The 16,618-nt window shown below is 45.4% G+C and overlaps 1 protein-coding gene across 1 annotated transcript; it reads right to left on the reverse strand.

Annotated features, from left to right (window-relative positions):
- GPIHBP1 (glycosylphosphatidylinositol anchored high density lipoprotein binding protein 1) lies at window positions 1-12,761 on the reverse strand. The gene is made up of 6 exons (XM_080378690.1): window positions 12,625-12,761; window positions 9,972-10,091; window positions 9,163-9,367; window positions 5,257-5,309; window positions 1,295-1,414; window positions 1-643 (listed from the first exon to the last, which is right to left on the reverse strand). Exons 1-6 carry the CDS (start codon window positions 12,674-12,676, stop codon window positions 435-437), a joined length of 759 nt encoding a protein of 252 aa, XP_080234816.1. The 5' UTR covers window positions 12,677-12,761; the 3' UTR covers window positions 1-434.
- Between the last annotated feature and the right edge of the window lie 3,857 nt (window positions 12,762-16,618).

Here is a 16,618-nt window from a genome sequence, read left to right on the forward strand (position 1 = left end):
TACAATAGAATAAAATAGCACTTTATTGTGCCCGGTTTCTGTTTAACAACTGTAATATTAAAGGCTTCCTCAGAGTAAAATGATACAGAACAGAAAATGGTATAAAGAGAAAAATGACACAAAAGAATGGCAGGGATAAAATGAAGGGGGAAAAAATGCAAGGAGTTAAAAAGGCCAGTAGTAGGAGAGATGGTGACTATACGGTGCCCTTCTGCAAGTGCAGGGCTCCGTATCATGCTTTTCTCTTCCAAACACCATTTTGAGGTAGAGCTGTGCTCTTGCGCATTGTTATCAGAGTAAAGAAAAAGCAAAAATATTTGCTGATGAGATGTGACCTTCCAGGTAGGAGAAGCAGGGCAGCATTCACACTGTACAGATGAGAATTTGATCCCTTGCAATACAAGCCCAAGCAGCTACATTTCCCCCCAGCCCCTTTAAAAACCCAGCCGGAGGATGCAGGTGAGACTGGCCAAGATGCCCAGAGCTATAATAGTGTAGCTGGTTTTCACACTGCTGGCACCACTGATGTTGCACAAGGAAGTCTCGCAGCAGCTGGTAGCAACACCAGCTATGCCAATATTCACGTCAATTGTTGGGCAAAATGCAGAACATTTCTTGGTAATACGCTGGTTACGGTTATCGCCTGAAGTGGGACAGAGAGAAAAGAGAAAAGTCAGATTTTTTATCTTGTAGAGTTTTTACATACTTCAATGATAGGCTGGCTGTGCAACATCCACTGGGAATATGTTGTTCTGTACTTAAAGCTGTTGGTTTTCCCTTGGGCTTCCTCACACTATGTCAATATTTGCATATATGTGACCTATGGAGACCATCTCCAGGCCTTACTACACCTCTGTTGTTTTCAGGGCCAGATGAGTGCAACCTAGGGCAAGAGTCTGGAGATCTAATGCATTTGTACAGTGCAAGATTGCAAGACATAATCGTCACCATGCCTTGGGATTGCTCCTTCCACACTACCTGGCCCTTTCCAATTCCACCACCTCATGAGCATATATTTAATCTTGGAGATGAGGCAAGCAATTTGTGCAGAGGAATCTCCTCTCTTCCCATGTCTCCCTTTCCTGAGTGCATTTAATCAGCAGTGCGGTAATGTTACAATATATTGCAACAGAGATGGGCTATGCTGAGCTCCCAGCTGCTGCAAGGTTTGCCCTCTGTGTGCTACAATCCTCATCAATTCTTTCCCTACACATCCCGGTAGGAGGAGGCTCTACAGTCAGCCTAACCTGAACTCCATCTTGTCATCAGAGCCTTAGAAAAGCTTCACACTCACCAAGTCCCGTGGTAGAATACGTTGTGAGACAGTACTTCTCATGCTCAGAGCATGTGGTTGTACTGAGACAATGCATATTGGAGGATGCATCTTTGCATGTGAAACACATCAAGGAGAAAGCTGCAAAAGAAGCACACAACACACATCGATCACCTCTAGAAATATCTGTAGAAGCACAAAACTGGTGGTGCTGGTCCAGATGGAAGATCTGTCAAGCCCAGCAGTCAGAAGCAAAAAAACTCCTGAGTGTGTGAAACTTGGCCCCAGCGACTCTCCTGGACCCAAATTACTTTAAGCTCAGATTCCTGACACTGGTGTGGTTTGTTCATTTAGTAAGCCTCAAGGGACCTCCCTTTTGGATGTTAATACTTGAGTCTCCCTTGAATCCATTTAAACATCTCACATTCCCAGTGTGCTTTTGCCAAGAGCACCCCAGCCTACTACCACTTGCAGCTTGAAGCTCTTGTGGTTTCTTTCCAACCTGGCTCCTCCAAGTCTTGGTTGCTGGCCACTAGTTCTTGTATGGAAAGAGACCTATGGATTGGATGGAGCTTTGAGCAAACTGTTCTAGTGGAAGGTGGCCTTGCACATAACAGGGGGTTGGAACTAGGTGATCTTTAAGGTCCCTTCCAACTCAAACCATTCTATGATTCTACGATTCCTGTCCACACTCTTTCACATCCTCAAGTCATCTGAAGTGTCCTGGCTTACACACCCTTTCAAGGAGCACACAAACCAACAGTGAACTATTTAACAAATCTTTTTGAATACAGAAAGGGAGATACACACCTGTTGAGTAACCCCCCTGGCTGTACTAGGCATGAATATTTTGCTGCATGCCCCTCCAACATATCTCAAATGAGGGACAAGTGACCTAGATCTGCTTCTTAGTGTTTGCTGGAAAGATGGATGCATTTGGCTGGTTCACTTTTAGAGCTCTCTTGTGTCAGGAGGCAATCTTGGACCTGTAGAAGGCAGGGCTTAGCAAACCGCCCCCTTGGCTGCAGCAGATTCCTTTTTACAGCCGTTCACGGGTGATGACTGAGTCACACTACAAAATGTGTACATCTGTAACATTGCATCTGCAAAGCGCTGTGCTAATACAAACGAATGAGAACAGCTTGCACTTCAGTAAACCAAAGCAGTCATTCATAGCAAAGAGATCCTTGGGGAAGGTTTCATTGCATGATAAGGGGAATTTCCTACTCATCTGTTTATCTCGAGCAAACACTCCAGCAGTAATGTCACCCACCAGGAATTAGACTCGCTCTCCTCATTTCCAGGATGTCCGTATATATGGCCGGTTAATACCCATCTTATTCTTGTCCTTTAGCTTTGTCTTCCTTGTTCTTTGTCTCCCTCTCCCTTCTTCTCTTTTGTTGAAGCTTCTTTTCTGTTTTTAGTGCCTTTGCCAGCAATGTCCCAACCTCATTGCTGCCCTTGTTTGGCCTTAGACAAGCTCATCTAACTTAAACAGGATCTCTGCTCCTTAACATCCTACTAGCCCAGACCTGGCCGCAGCTCAGACTGTGACCCCAGGTGACCAGGATCACTGTATTTCATAGGAAGCCACAAAAATGCTTTTTAGGGTACTATTCATCCTTTTGTGTCTCTGTGGAAACTGTCTTCTCTTCCTGGTCCAGCTAACAGCCCCTTCTCCCTTTCCATGGCCACCCAGCACTGACCTTCACTTTCCTCTTGTAGTCTGTAGCCCTTAGAGTTCCTACTGTCCCTTTTCCCTCTCCCTGGAGAGCAGCTGGCAGAGCACACAGAGGCCAGGCAACTGGGCTTCCAGTGACTCACATCCCATCTCCCTGTGTTCCCATGCTCAACGCCCTTATGATTGATTGTCAAAGCCTCAGACCTGGTACCTGGCTCGTCCTGACATGATACCCAGACTATTGAAATTTGCTTCCTACCTTGCTCATTTTCATCTCCAGAACCTTTCAGCTGTCCTGCCTTTCTCTTGCATTCATTATTGTCCTGACACTGCAGGCTAATTTTTTTTTCTTTTTTTTTCCCAAGGCTGGGACCCTCCTTCAGAGCATCTCCACACAAAGTGGTATGGTTTCATTCTCTTTTCTTGTGCAAACCCTGTATAGGTACATTTCTGCTCCACCCCGCTGGGAACCACCCTTTCCTCCCAGAATAACCGTACGCTAGAGCAGAGTCCCCAGACTGGGTTTTCCAGACATGTAGCTCATTTTATCCCTTAATTAATGCAGCTTCTTTAATCAAGCCCATTCCAAAGAAAAACTTCCTGAACCTAAGCAGGAAACAGTGGAGCTTGTTGCATGTGCAAGTGTTGTTTCATCACAACCTCCCAAAGCTGCTAATTTCAGATTCCAGTTGCCTTGGGACCCTTCTAGCTGGGGGGTGGGGGAAAGCACCCTGCAAGGTTGATTTTGCCAACCTCTCTCTGTTCTCAAGAGGTTTCTCTCTCACCATTTACTATGTAGGACCCTGGAGGCACAGGGGCTCCTAACCTGGTAGCTAAGACCCTGAAGTCAGGTAGAACAATTTTCCTCATGCTACTGAAAAACACTTCTGGTTTTATTGTGCCTGTTGAAATATCTGTTGCAATGAGGGCTAAGTGGGGAAGGGAACAGTATTTCTTTTCAAGTGTGCCCCACTCAGGATGCAAACCCGGGGTTAAACCAGGCTGCCTTTGGAGGTCTCCTGACTGCAGCCAGCAAGACTCTTCCCTGATTGAAAAAGAACATTCCTCAAGGAAGATTTTCATGTGAATAATTCCAGCCACCCAGATAAACAACTTACATGGGTAAAGCATTAGCAAGTGCAAGTACTGGCAGATGTAGGATTTACACCATTAAAATCAGTCAGGTCCAGGATTAACTGGAACAGCAACCAGCCTTCTGGCTAGATTGCACAGCGAAGCAGCACTGTGTATGTGTTAATTTTCACTGACTCCTTTGATAAGTTCGCTGTCTCATTACCTGATCTTTTTAAAAAATGTGATTACAGTTGATAAGCTGCAGGAAAGAATCATTTTATGTATTGCCCTCAACTTTCTCAAACCCATTGAGCACAATGGTTTAGCACATGCCAAGGTTAAAGCCTGTGAAGTCCCATAGCAAGAATATTTACAGCTTCAAATTAAGCATGAGCCTAAATGCTCTGCTAGATCAGGACCAGAACGGCTAGTAATTTGCAGGTAAAACCCTACAGTAGAACCTGAGAAAATTTCAGTTTGCAATAATGCAAAAGGCCCCTGAGCTGTTCCTTGCCTGACCCACAGCCCACCCCTGTGCAAACAGGACCTCTCCCAGTGGCACAGGCAACGATCTTTGGTAGAGCCCAATCAGGCCAAGTAAAAGCACAGGTTCCCAGTGCACCCTTCCCAAAAAATACAGTTATCAGAATGAGAATAGGACCCTACAACTCCAGCCCAGACCTGGGATCAACATCAGCAAAGTTGCACCTCAAAGCAACAAGCTGCCAGAAGGAGCCAGAGCATCTTCTTGTGGTGTGACATCTCTGACAATTTAGGCAGTGGTGATTTGTAATTGCAAGCAATAAACAAGCAAGTGAATAAAAAATAATCAGGCTATAGTTAGTTATATGTCAGATCTGCAGCTTTATTGCACATACTGCCCTCTCCCTGTCCAGCTCTGTATATCCCTCAGCTAACTCCCTTCTCATGGAGCTGCACCAAGGGCTCCCAGCTGCCTACACTGAGCCGCTCGAGAGCTGGGCTGGGACTGCATGAGTCAAGCGAGTTGGGTATCTTATCCCCTACCTCAGCTCCTCAGCTTCCTTCCAACTTCTGTTGGGGATACGTCCCTTGCCTTCTTATCCTGAGGACTGTGATGTTGTCTAGACCCTAATGACCCTTCAGCTTTACCATTCATGCTGCAAAATGCCCTTGTCATCCTGCAATATCAAAGACATGCCCCAGCTCTGGGGGTCTTCCTAGTGCAAAGCAATCCTTGGAGACTCACCACTCTCCGTGCACAGGGCTATGACGAGCACGACAAGAAGAGAAGTCTTCATCCTTTATAGGTCTTGCAGCCTCCAAAACAAGGAGAACTCACCCAGGGCAGGTTTTATAGCTCCACAGTGTTTGCTTTGATGCTAGGATAATAACTATAGGGTTGCTGTGTCAGACGGGGTAATTGAGAGTAACGTGTCAGTGCTTGTGTGTGGAAGTATGCTACTCTGGAAACAGGCATACATTCCTCCCCACTTTTCTTTTCCTAGTTGTTTCACAATGCAGCTTGTTCATCTGGTATTAAGAATGCAACAGTTTCTAATTCTGGATAAGTGGAGGAAAAGGAAAAGACAAAAACAAAACAGTGTCCATGTGAGAAGAGGAATGTTTTCTTTCCAGGCCAGCCTAGGTCTCAGAACAGACTGCATCCTTAAAGATCGCGTACTCCCACACTGTTTTAGTGCATATGTAAATTGGTTGAATTTAAAATTGAAATCAGGATTGAAACTTCTACAAAATGTCTCCCAGGATTGTCAATACAGCTAGATCAGAAGAGCAGTATCCTTCCACTGCATTTCATAGGGGACCAGACATCATTTTCTGTGGGCCTTTTTAAGACAGAAGTTCAAAATCATAAATGTTTCTGTTAAAAAAAATGGATGCTTTATATGAGGGAAAATGTTGTCTTATTAGAAAATAAATTCCACTGAGCAATGAGAATGACCACTTAAATTAAAAAATAGAAATAACACCCCCTCCCATCACATTGAACAAGCTGTGATTTTTTTTTCACAGATTACAAAAAATAAATGTCAGGGAGGAAATAACCAAACCAGTTAAAGCATGGAGAATGCGGGATTGCCTGATAAAAGACTCATTAAGCCTTCAGAAAAAAAAAATAATTATAGCCAGCCAAAATTCTGTGAAATGCCAAATAGGAGTACTCCACTGGATTTCCATACGGTGCTCTTTATTCCTCCTTTTTGATCATGTTTCATCCTACCTCCCTGCATAAAAATCGAAATCTTTCCCATCTTCTGATCGCTGTTGCCTTTTCCTCCCACAGTTTTCTTTCTGCAGTCTGGTCATGGGGGTGGAGGCACAGTCCCAGAAATAGTCCAGCTGGATCCCTTTCACATGACACTCAGAGCTGCAGGAGCAACCTGCATGCCCCAAGCCTCTGCCAGTGACTCTGCCCCTTGCTGCTCTCCATCTGTTTTATTTCCTTTTTTTCTTAATCTCAAAGTTGCTTAGATTTCCATCTCCCATTAAAAATTTGGGCTTCAGATATGACCCACCTACAGTCATCAATCTCATTGAAAAGGCACACCTCGCTCTTGAGGTGATGTAAGTCTTTCCAACACCTCTAAATTGGACATATAAATATTGTTAGTATGGAGACCTGTGTGACTAAGGTGAGGAAATTTCTGCTTTCTCAATAGGTAGGTCATGAAACTCAGTTGGAACAGAGGTGGCAATTAACCAAGAGAGCTCAAAGGAGGGGAGCTGTTTGGCTTCACAAGGCACCAGGCAGGAGCAAAACAGAAGCTGTCACCCTCCATACCAGGTAGTGCAACCCTCTACTGTCAAATACTTTCTTCTCCCCACTCCAGAAGAGGTTTCATGAATCTTTATTGGAAAATCAACTTTTATTTCTGACTGTTTTGGGTAATAGCAGCAAAGGGGGCTCTAGTCACAAGGTGATGCCGTTCTGCAGCCGGTACGTTGTGCACTGCAGAGGCAGCCCACACTCAGATTTATTTCAGCCAACAGCATCCATTAACAGGTACAGAAATAGCAGCTCATCCAAGCACTCCCCCCCATCCCCGCCTCAGTAGTCTCATCCAAGCAAAAACTAAAATATCTCTTGTCTCCTAGAAGCTGCTGAGATTTTGAAACAGCAAGGCTGTATTTTGTAAAGGAATTATTGCAGGATTTCTGACAGTGAGATTTTCCATTAGATGGTCCTGCACTCTTCCAACTGGTCCCATATGTCCCTCTGATACTAGTGTTATCTTTGTCCCTCACCAGTGCCAGGTGAGAGAAATTGAAAAAGACTTAGAAGGGTAGAAAGGACAGGGATGATTAGGACACCAGAGGGACCAAAGCAAAGGAGAAGATAACATTGCAGTTTACAAGTATTTGGAAGTTAGGAACTTCAAGAAGATTTTGGAAAGAGTAACAGGGTATTTAGCTGGAATTGGAGGGTGGAGTGGAAAGACATACTTCCCTTCACACAGTTGCTGAGTGGAGAAGGAAGGAGAGTGTTTTCATTCATCTTGTTCTAAACCTGGTTGAAATTGTCACGTGAGAAGGACAAATGACTTCTTTATTTTAGTGAAAACATGTAGTTTTCATGAAACAAAAGATGAAATTTAAAAGTAACCGTGTAATTCAGATTTTTTCACTAAATGTGGATTTTCAAGTTGGCCAAAAGCTTTGAGAATCATTTCAGAAATTATTGTGAATAACATATAGAAGAAGTGGTTAAAAACCAGTGCAAAAATCCAAGTTTCTGTTGGTCCCTCAGCACAGAAATGCTACAACGCTACCATTCTTCAGTTAGCCCATCTCATATTTAAATAAATGCCAGAACACTCTCCTTGCCCAGAAATTAAATCTTTATAGGATGACTGAACCTAATCACATCTTCACAGCCTTCAGCCAGCACTGCGGTTTCTCCCCGTTGCACAGAAACACACGTGTTCCTCAGCCTTGTCTGGAGTGCTGGTTGAGCAGGACTCCCATCAAATCCAGCTGGGCTGCAAATATGAGGTCTTTTTTTTCAGGTGCCCCTTTACACAGGCCCTCCCAAAACATAGCACTGCACTTGTAAGCTGCTCGTCCAGTTCCAAGAGTGGATGTATTTTGCCCATTTCAGCTACAGTTCCACTCCTCCAAGAGCTGCAGGGCATCTCCACCCTCAAGAACTGCAGGAGATCTCCTCCCCAAGAGCTGTGGGGCATCTCCACCCCATCTCCTCCATCTCCAAGCCCAGAAATGCAGCAGTGACAGAGGAAAGAGAAGGAGCAGAGACCTCCCCAACAGATCAGACACGGGTCACCTCTGCCAGGCTCTTTCTGCTCGTTTCCCCTGTCCCTGCTGGGAAGTCATGAGCAATCACTCAGACAAGCAGCATCTTTTCTAGGCAGGCACAGAGATCCCTTTTCCATTAGGACAGATTCCAGCATCATCATCCTCATCTTGGAGATCTATAGCATCTTAGGGTGGGGCCTTTACCTATTCTAAAAGCTGAAACCACCCACCCTGCAGAGATCACATGAGAACTTTGCAGCACTACCAGAAGCACAACCAGTACCTGCCAAACCCCCAGCCTCGGGTGTCAGCCGTTACAAAAACAATTCTTGCTGTTGCTTGCAATGGGAACCACATGAACATCTTGGACCTTTCCAGACTGACACCTTGATTCGTTAGCACTGAGTGATCAGGCAGAACATCTGGCTTTATGGAGTGTCTGCCTTGAGCTGCTGGATGCATCTGAGTCAATTGAGAAAAGTAGCCAGGAGAAGACTCCCAGGCACTAAAAAGAGGAATTCAATGTGAAGTAGAGATTCAGACAACAGCCTTTTCTGGCAGAGCTGTTTTCTCAGGCTGATCTTAGTGTGGATATAGCAAATACACTCTAGAATAACATAAATCTTTATTTTGCCTGACAATTGTCACACACATGTTATCAAAAGAGCTTTCCCAGGGAAAATCAGTACAAAACAACAAATGATACAGGGGAAAAAATAGGAGCTATACTGCTGTGCCATTTTGTGGATGGGATCTGAAGCAATATCTTGGAAAAAACAGGGTACCATAGACCCTGTTGGAGACACTTGACAGAGGATGTTGGTTTCTCAGTTAGGGAATACCTTGTTGGGTCGTCACATCTTCTTCCACACCTCATCACAATCCTGCCCTGATGACACATATCAGGCTGGCCACAACTCCCAGGAACATTACAGCATAGCTGATTTTTATGCTGTTGGCACCACTGAAATTGCACAGGGAGGTACTACAGCATTTGGTAGAATAAGCTGCCATACCGAAGTTCACATTCGTCTCAGGGCAGTCTACAGAACATTTCTTGGTGATGCGGTGTCCGATGTCCTTGCCTGGATGGAGAATAGATAAGAAAGGAGAACTGTGATTTAAGATTCTTTTGCAAGAGCTGACCAGAGAACAATAGGAGGAGGTGTATTGCACTATGCCTAATTTGCAGTGCAGCAATAACAGCTATCAGCAGATTTGATGACGGCTGGGTGAGTATCCACACAACCTGGATCAAATGCATGACACTAGAAAGTCCTGGAAGCACACCATGCTTCCTATGGGACAGCAAAAAATCACTGCCAATGCATTTTTGGTTTCTAAACCCCATTATTTACACACAAACCCTTTCCATCCTCTATCACGAAGCATGTGTGTGAGCTCTCAGATGAAGCAACAGAGTCTGCTCATGAAAATCTGTGTGCTCCAGCCAGCCCTGCCACAAGGTGGTGAGGAGTGTACCCCAGGTGGTGGATCACAGAGCACTGCTGAGGGATTCACACCTGCTGCGATTCTTAAACCTCAGTGATTTTCCAACAAGACCAACTAGTGCCCTAAAAAATCTATTGCCCATCAGTGTCTTTGGAGGGAAAAAAGGAGGAGAAAAAGAAAAAACAAAAAAACAAAGCAAAAAAAAAAAACAAAACTTGACACATTGCTGGTACTCACCAAACCCAGCAGAGCTGTATGTGGTTACACAGTATTTCTCATGGTCTTCACACTTATAGGTTTTAAGGCAGTTCCAGTTCGAGTGCTCGTTGTCACATGTGTAGCAAAACAGTGAGGAAGCTGGAAAAAGCGCACATGACACCTGTTAGTGGTTTCCAGCAATGTCCTCCTGGGAAGAAAGTGTCAAAAGCCATGTCCCTTCTTGGAAAATACAAAGTGAAAAATATGTTACGACAAGTTTTCACAGCAAGGGAAATAAGAGGTTGGGTTTGATTAATGAAGCTGAAAAAGGAAACAACCAGAACAAAACAATTTCCTTTCTTTACTTGAGATTTTCAGTGATTAAATTTGAAAACACGTTCTTCAGCCTGAGCAGCACTCTCAGGTGACCTTTCTTTCTCACCCAGGTCCACATTGGCCTGGTTGACAGCCAACCTTGAAAAGCAGAACTCACAACCTGCCCAGCTGGGTCTAGTATAGTTCTGGCAAGGAAAGGATGAACTGGCACTGTTCTCAGGTGAGAGCTTAGTTTTTTAGTATTTTCAGACTGCATCTGCAAAACACCATACAGACATTAATTAATTAGAGCCTACGACACCCCTGTGAGCTAAATTACTGAGCATGGAGCCACATTAAAGGGAGTTCCCTGGGAGAGGTTGCTCTGGACAATAGAGAGATTATTTCTACCAGCGCCTGGAACAACATGTTCTCAGTGATATTATTAGCAGGGCTGAGCCAGCTCTATCACAAAGCCAGAAGGAGATGGGAAATGCATTTCTGAGCAAAACTGAAAGAAATTGAGTCAAACTTCCAGGCTGGCCAGCAGGCCATGCTAGAAACATATGCATGTGCCATCTCATTCCCTGGAGGTGGATTCACAATTGATGGAAGCTGTTTCTCTCCTGTGCAGAGTCCCATGAAGTGCTCCTCATGTCTGAGCAGGGGTGACAGAGGCAGCTGAGCTGCTCTCAGGAAAGCCTGCTCCGTTGTCACCAGTGGTGGGCAGCTCTTGGCTGTAGGTGACCAAATTGCACACCAGGGTCCTCCATTGTTAAGCCGTAATTTTGCTTGCTCAGCTCCTCTTGGCCTTCTTAACCTAGGAAGGCTCTCATTTCTGCACAGAATAGCCCCTTTCAATTGAATTTGTACCCATTTTCCACAACGAAACTCCTCTCACGGAGTCTCCAAAGCCCAGCTTCTGCTGATTTACATTCATCTCTGAAGTTGAACCTGCCTGTGACGCTTGGTTAGACAATTCCAGAAGCAGTCTTAAAAGAGAATTAAAAGCCATTTTATGCCCTAACTGCCCCAGGTAGGTGAATAAAAGGCCTCCCCTCTGTGATGTGGGGAGCTCAGGTGCCTTGGGTACAGCTCTGCGTGCCTCAGCATATGACTGACCATCTTGCTCTGAAACCTACGCAGTTGCTCTTTTCCTAGTGTCAGGTGTTGCAAGCGCAGGTGTTCTCCAAAACAGCAGATAAAAACATTCTTGTGGCATCCTGGTTTTAATTTCTCTTTAACTGACTACTCAACACCTGCTGTTTCTCCACCACTTGCATAAGTCAAGCCTCTCACCTCTCCAGTGGAGGTTCACCAACCAGAGCTGTGGGCTACCATTCTTCTGCAGACCATGGCAAAGCAATCCCAGCCACGCTGCCTAGCAAGTGTTACGGCACTTTACAGACCCTGTAGCTCTCTCTGATCTGCTTTTCTTCCACATCTCACAAAGCTGTTCAAACCACTTCCTGATGCAGTAGGAGCCCAGACCCCAGCATGTGTGCAAAAGCAACTGAAGTGAACTCATGTTCACCGACTGATGCAAGGAAAATCTCTCCCAGTCGGGAAACAATAACAGCTTAAACCATTGTAACTGTTATAAAGCCTTCCCTGCCTCTGGCCTCCACCCTCCATTAGCTCTAGTTTTGCAAATGCAGCCAGAAATAGCCTTAACGGTGCAAAAAGGCTTGCAGGACTCCTTGGGATTTCAAATCCATGCACAGTGCCAATGTTTCTCAACTGCACATTCCTATGTAGTCACATCTGCACCTCCTTTTGCAAGACAAGCACAGAGCATTGTGGACCCCCATTACAAACACATTCACCCCCAGACACTTAAAAAAGCTCTTCAAACCTACGAGCAAAGGGCTCTTAGGCTTTCAAATACCTGCCAGCAATCTAGTTTCTTGACTGTAATTTCATTGTGTGATATAAAGTGAAACACTGGCAGAAGATGTCATGTCAATACCAGCTGTATTTACCCTTATCAACAACTCCTCAAGTTTCATTCAGGAGCAAAAATAAAACCAAAGGCAAAGCAGTGAGTCCAGCCAAATTCATATCAGCATTTTTCAGTCCACATGTCTACCTTCAGATGTGAGTGGTCAGAGCTTGCTACTTGGAGGTGTGAGAAACCAGGGCAGTTAGCTCATCTTCTTTGGGTTATGGGTACCTCAACAGAATGCACTCAGAAGCTAAAGCTCAACCACACTAAATATTGCTCGATGCAGCTGATGCCAAAGAAAACCTGCACTACCAAGACCTCACCAATTGCAATAAAAGCTGTCAAACATTCGTGTCCCTGCGTTATCTCTGATTTCTCTTCTGGTATTTTCATCCTCTCCATCTGGCTCTCCCAGCCTTTGCAAAGCCTTACCTCGCTCGGCACATAGGGCTGTCACCAGCAGGGCAATCAGAAAAGTCTTCATGGTTGTTGTGCCCTCAGCACCTGAACAATGTGGAATGGTGCACCACGGTAAGGTTTTATACTGGGACTGCGTTTACTTTGACTTCCTTTGATTACAGTAATTTGAGGTTTTGGGAGTGACAGCACATAAGATGTGCTCAGTGATGGGTGTGTTTGTGTGTAGGAACCTATTATGAGGCTCCAGGTAGCAATTTTTTTTGCATCTTATTCAGATCCAATCTTTTTTTCCAAGGCCTACTCCTGCTGACCATGTCCACATTGCTAATTTGGGGAACAATTTATCTGATTCAAACATGGGAGTCCCTCCTTATCCTGTTGGGCTGAACTGCAAAACTTGGAGCAAAGCAGAGGCAGCTGCACCAGTCTGGGACAGCTTATCACTTGCAAGATAGTAGGTGTCATCTGACATTCACCATATTTTCTCTCTGCTCTCTATATATGAGCACTTCATATCTGTGGGAAGTGGGAGAGCAGGCAATAAAGAAAATTTTTTTGCTGGATTGCCTGCAATCATTCAGAATTATTTCACTTTTACTAAGAAACGTGCTTTAAGCAGAAATCCGGCTTGCATCATTCCTGCAACAACACTATTTGTGCCTTGAGGACTGTCACTCAGAGGCTCCCATGGTCCAGGCAGGGACAGGATCTGATGCTTTTGTTTTGCTCTGCTTCTCTGTCCTCCAGAAGCATCCAGGGTTTCCAAGTGACAATGTTTGTTGCTACCTGTAGACCAACTCTGAACTCTGTCAGGTTTTTCCAGTCCCTCATGACCTTTCCAGTCCTTCTGGACTCCCTCCTTCTGCTCCCACAACTACTTCATCACCTCTTGCCAAATGATTCAGTATGCAGCAGAAGCACAAAGTGCATGGAAATGGCTGCAGGAGTTAAGCTCCAAATGGGAGCAAAAATAACTGAAAAATAAAACAAGTCCTGGTCAAAAGACATCTCAGCAGACCAGGACCTACCATCTTTAGAGAGAGAAATGACCAAGGGGAGCTCAGAGTCAAGGTTTGTAAGGTCACAAATGGCATGCAAACAGAATAAAGAACATCCAGTTGCTCTTTGTCTTCCCCAAATTACTCTCCAAGGATTTGGTTCATAGGGTCTTCTGATCACCTGTCTGCAAGATCCTGGGCAGATGGCCCCATGCTCAACCCCTGCGATGAGGCTTTTGCTTCCAGTCATTCTTCCCTCACCCAGTGCCTCCTTTTCTACAGCAGCTTCAGCCCCCAATGATTTCTATCTCTGCCTGTGCCCAGAGCAGGGTGGAAGAGATGAGTATCCAGTTTTCAGTCTTCCACTCTGTTCTTTGGATTTTCCCTGACCTTGAGCATGAATCTTTAATTACCTCCTTTTTTTAGCAAGGATGTGAAAGACCCACGTGACAGCTAATGTAGCAACTGTACTTCGGAAATAATCTGTGAAAAAGTCATACTCTCCAAACAAGACTTCATATAAATACATGCATGAACGAGATCAAGCAGGAAACTTGATCAACTGGGCATGGGAGGAAATAGTAGGTATTATTCTACATGTTTGTTTTATGTATAATAGCCAGGCTTCTCTCAGCCAGCTGGAGAAATGGAAAACAAAACTTTCTTCCCTCCATCCACATTGAAAATTCAGAAACAAAACTGAATTATGGCACTGAATTCAGCTTATCTTGGAGCCAACCGAGCAGAAAAATGCAGCTCCTCAGCAGAAGGAAGGGAGCAACGCGTGAACACAGCCCAAAACAAGAAAGAAGAAAGGCTTTGAAATTAAAACAAATAAATGAACAGTAAATAAATGAGACTGTTAAAGGAAAGTGCAGCTGAATAGAAAATCTGCAAGTGAGAAATGGGCTGTAGGAAGTGGAAATGTGAGAAAGCATTTAAATAGATTAGAGAGAGGGAAGGTTAATAATAATAAACAAGATTAATATTTCACCCAGAACTGGGAAGAGAGAACAAGGGAGCTGAAAAATAGTGGTGTAAAGCAAAATAAATCAAAGCAAACACAAAAAGCTCAGGGGAAAATAATTAAAGACAGAAAAAGTGAGGGTAAGAAGTAAGATGGGATGGGAGGGAAGTTTCGATGCTTCACTGTTTCTTCTATGGTGGCATTACTTAGCACTCTGCAAAACGTACATGTTGCTATATGTAGACACTGTTCAGGTATTAACCACAGCCCTTTAGGGTCTGAAGAACATTTTCTGCAGTTCTCCAAATCCCAGTTTAACCAGTCACTAGTGTCAAACTGTGGGGTGTCCTATGAGACCTGGATGGATGGGGAAAACCCCTGGGGCATCACCTGACCCCTTTCCTTGTGCCCCCGAAGGAGAAGACTGCAAAAGCTTTGGGACCCAGACTGCGGTCTGGCCATGTCCCAAACCCCACTATTCTTGTGTACTGTTGGTATTGCAATCATGCCCAGGGCCACTGCGAGGGCTCTGGGCTCCAACCAGCACCACAGCTGTGGGGTGGGGGATGGGTATCCTTTGAAGTAGAGAGCAGCCCTGTTTTTTTTCAAGCAAGAGGTGAAAAGATCTGGAAGAAAAAACAGCAAAGACAACTAGGGTAGTGGGAAGTGCAGATGGTGTCAGGAGAACACCGTGTGGAGGTGTTAAAACTACTTTCCCAGAGACGTAAAAAAAAGAGGAGGGCATCAAAGAGAGGAGGGCAGCAGGATGAATCTTGCTGCTGAAACTGGGCTAGGTGGGTGTTAACCCGATGTCATGAAGGGTATTAAACAGTTAACAGAGCCTGGGAGCGCTAAGGAAGAAACTTTAACCCACTTCAGTCTTGGCAGCCAACAACTTGTGTTTGTGCCAGACCTTGGGAGAGCATTGTACAAGGCCTGTCCCTTTTGTGCAACTGGAGCCAGACCAAGTGTGTTTTCAGCCAGTGATGGAGCAGTGAGGTGGAGCAAACTGCCCGCTCTGGGGACACTTTAATGTCATCTCTCCCCACTTTCCCCTTTTTTTGTTCTGGAAGGTGGCTCCAGTTGCAGCTCCGCTCTATGGTGTAGGGAGGAAACCGTTTCAGATCAGGGTTTTAAGCTGCAGCTTCAACAGGGAAAGGAGATGCCATGGGACAAGGTGAGAAGGCAGCCATGAGTAGTGCTCCCAGTGTCCCTGAGTCACACAGGTGGTGCATGCAGGGCAAGCAGTCCAGCCCAGCCCAGCCCCGGACAGCATCAGGCTGATCTGGTCGTGTCCTCTCCTTCCCTGGCAGGTTAGGGAAGGTTGGGTTTCTTCATCTGGCTGTGCAAGGGCAACAGGGTTAGGTGAGAGACCAGAAGGTGGGAGATCATGGAATCCAGAAACCCGAGGGGAAAAGGTAGAACCGTGTGTCATACTTTGCCCTTTCCACCTAAGGCCTGATTGTTGCAGGCAGCCTGCTCTATTCTTCCCTTTCCTGAAGCACACCTGGATCTGTAGGTGACTTGGTAAGCTCCAAACAACAGGACAGAGCTCTCCAGGTCAGCCCCATGGCAGATGACAGAGGCTACCAGACCTCCAGCTAGGAAGGACAGGGGTAGCCCAGACCCACCATGTCTGGCTGAAATACAAGGTGATCCAGGTAGACTTCCATCTCAGTGTGACAGCTGTGATGGTCGCCAGGAGCCTTGGTGTCAGTCACAATGGGTGGCAAACCTGATTCCTTTGGGGTCACAGCTCCCAGCCAACAGGGAACCAAAGCCATTTTGTCACATTCCCTTAACCTCCAAGGTCCTAAGAGATAACTCAATCCCACCAGCTTGGAGGCTCATGGGGAGATACCAAACAGCGTTATCGTACATGGAGTCATCCACTGTGATTCACATGTCTTCCAGTGCCCTGCCTGAAGGGCCAGGTCTGGACTAGATCACCAAACAGGGCATAAGCCCAGCCCCAATGCCATCCATGCCATCAGACCATCAACATGGCTTGGGCACACCCCAACTGGCATTGTCTCAGACA

Source organism: Falco punctatus (assembly GCF_963210335.1).
Source record: "Falco punctatus genome assembly, chromosome: 3".
Classification (NCBI taxonomy): Eukaryota; Metazoa; Chordata; class Aves; order Falconiformes; family Falconidae; genus Falco; species Falco punctatus.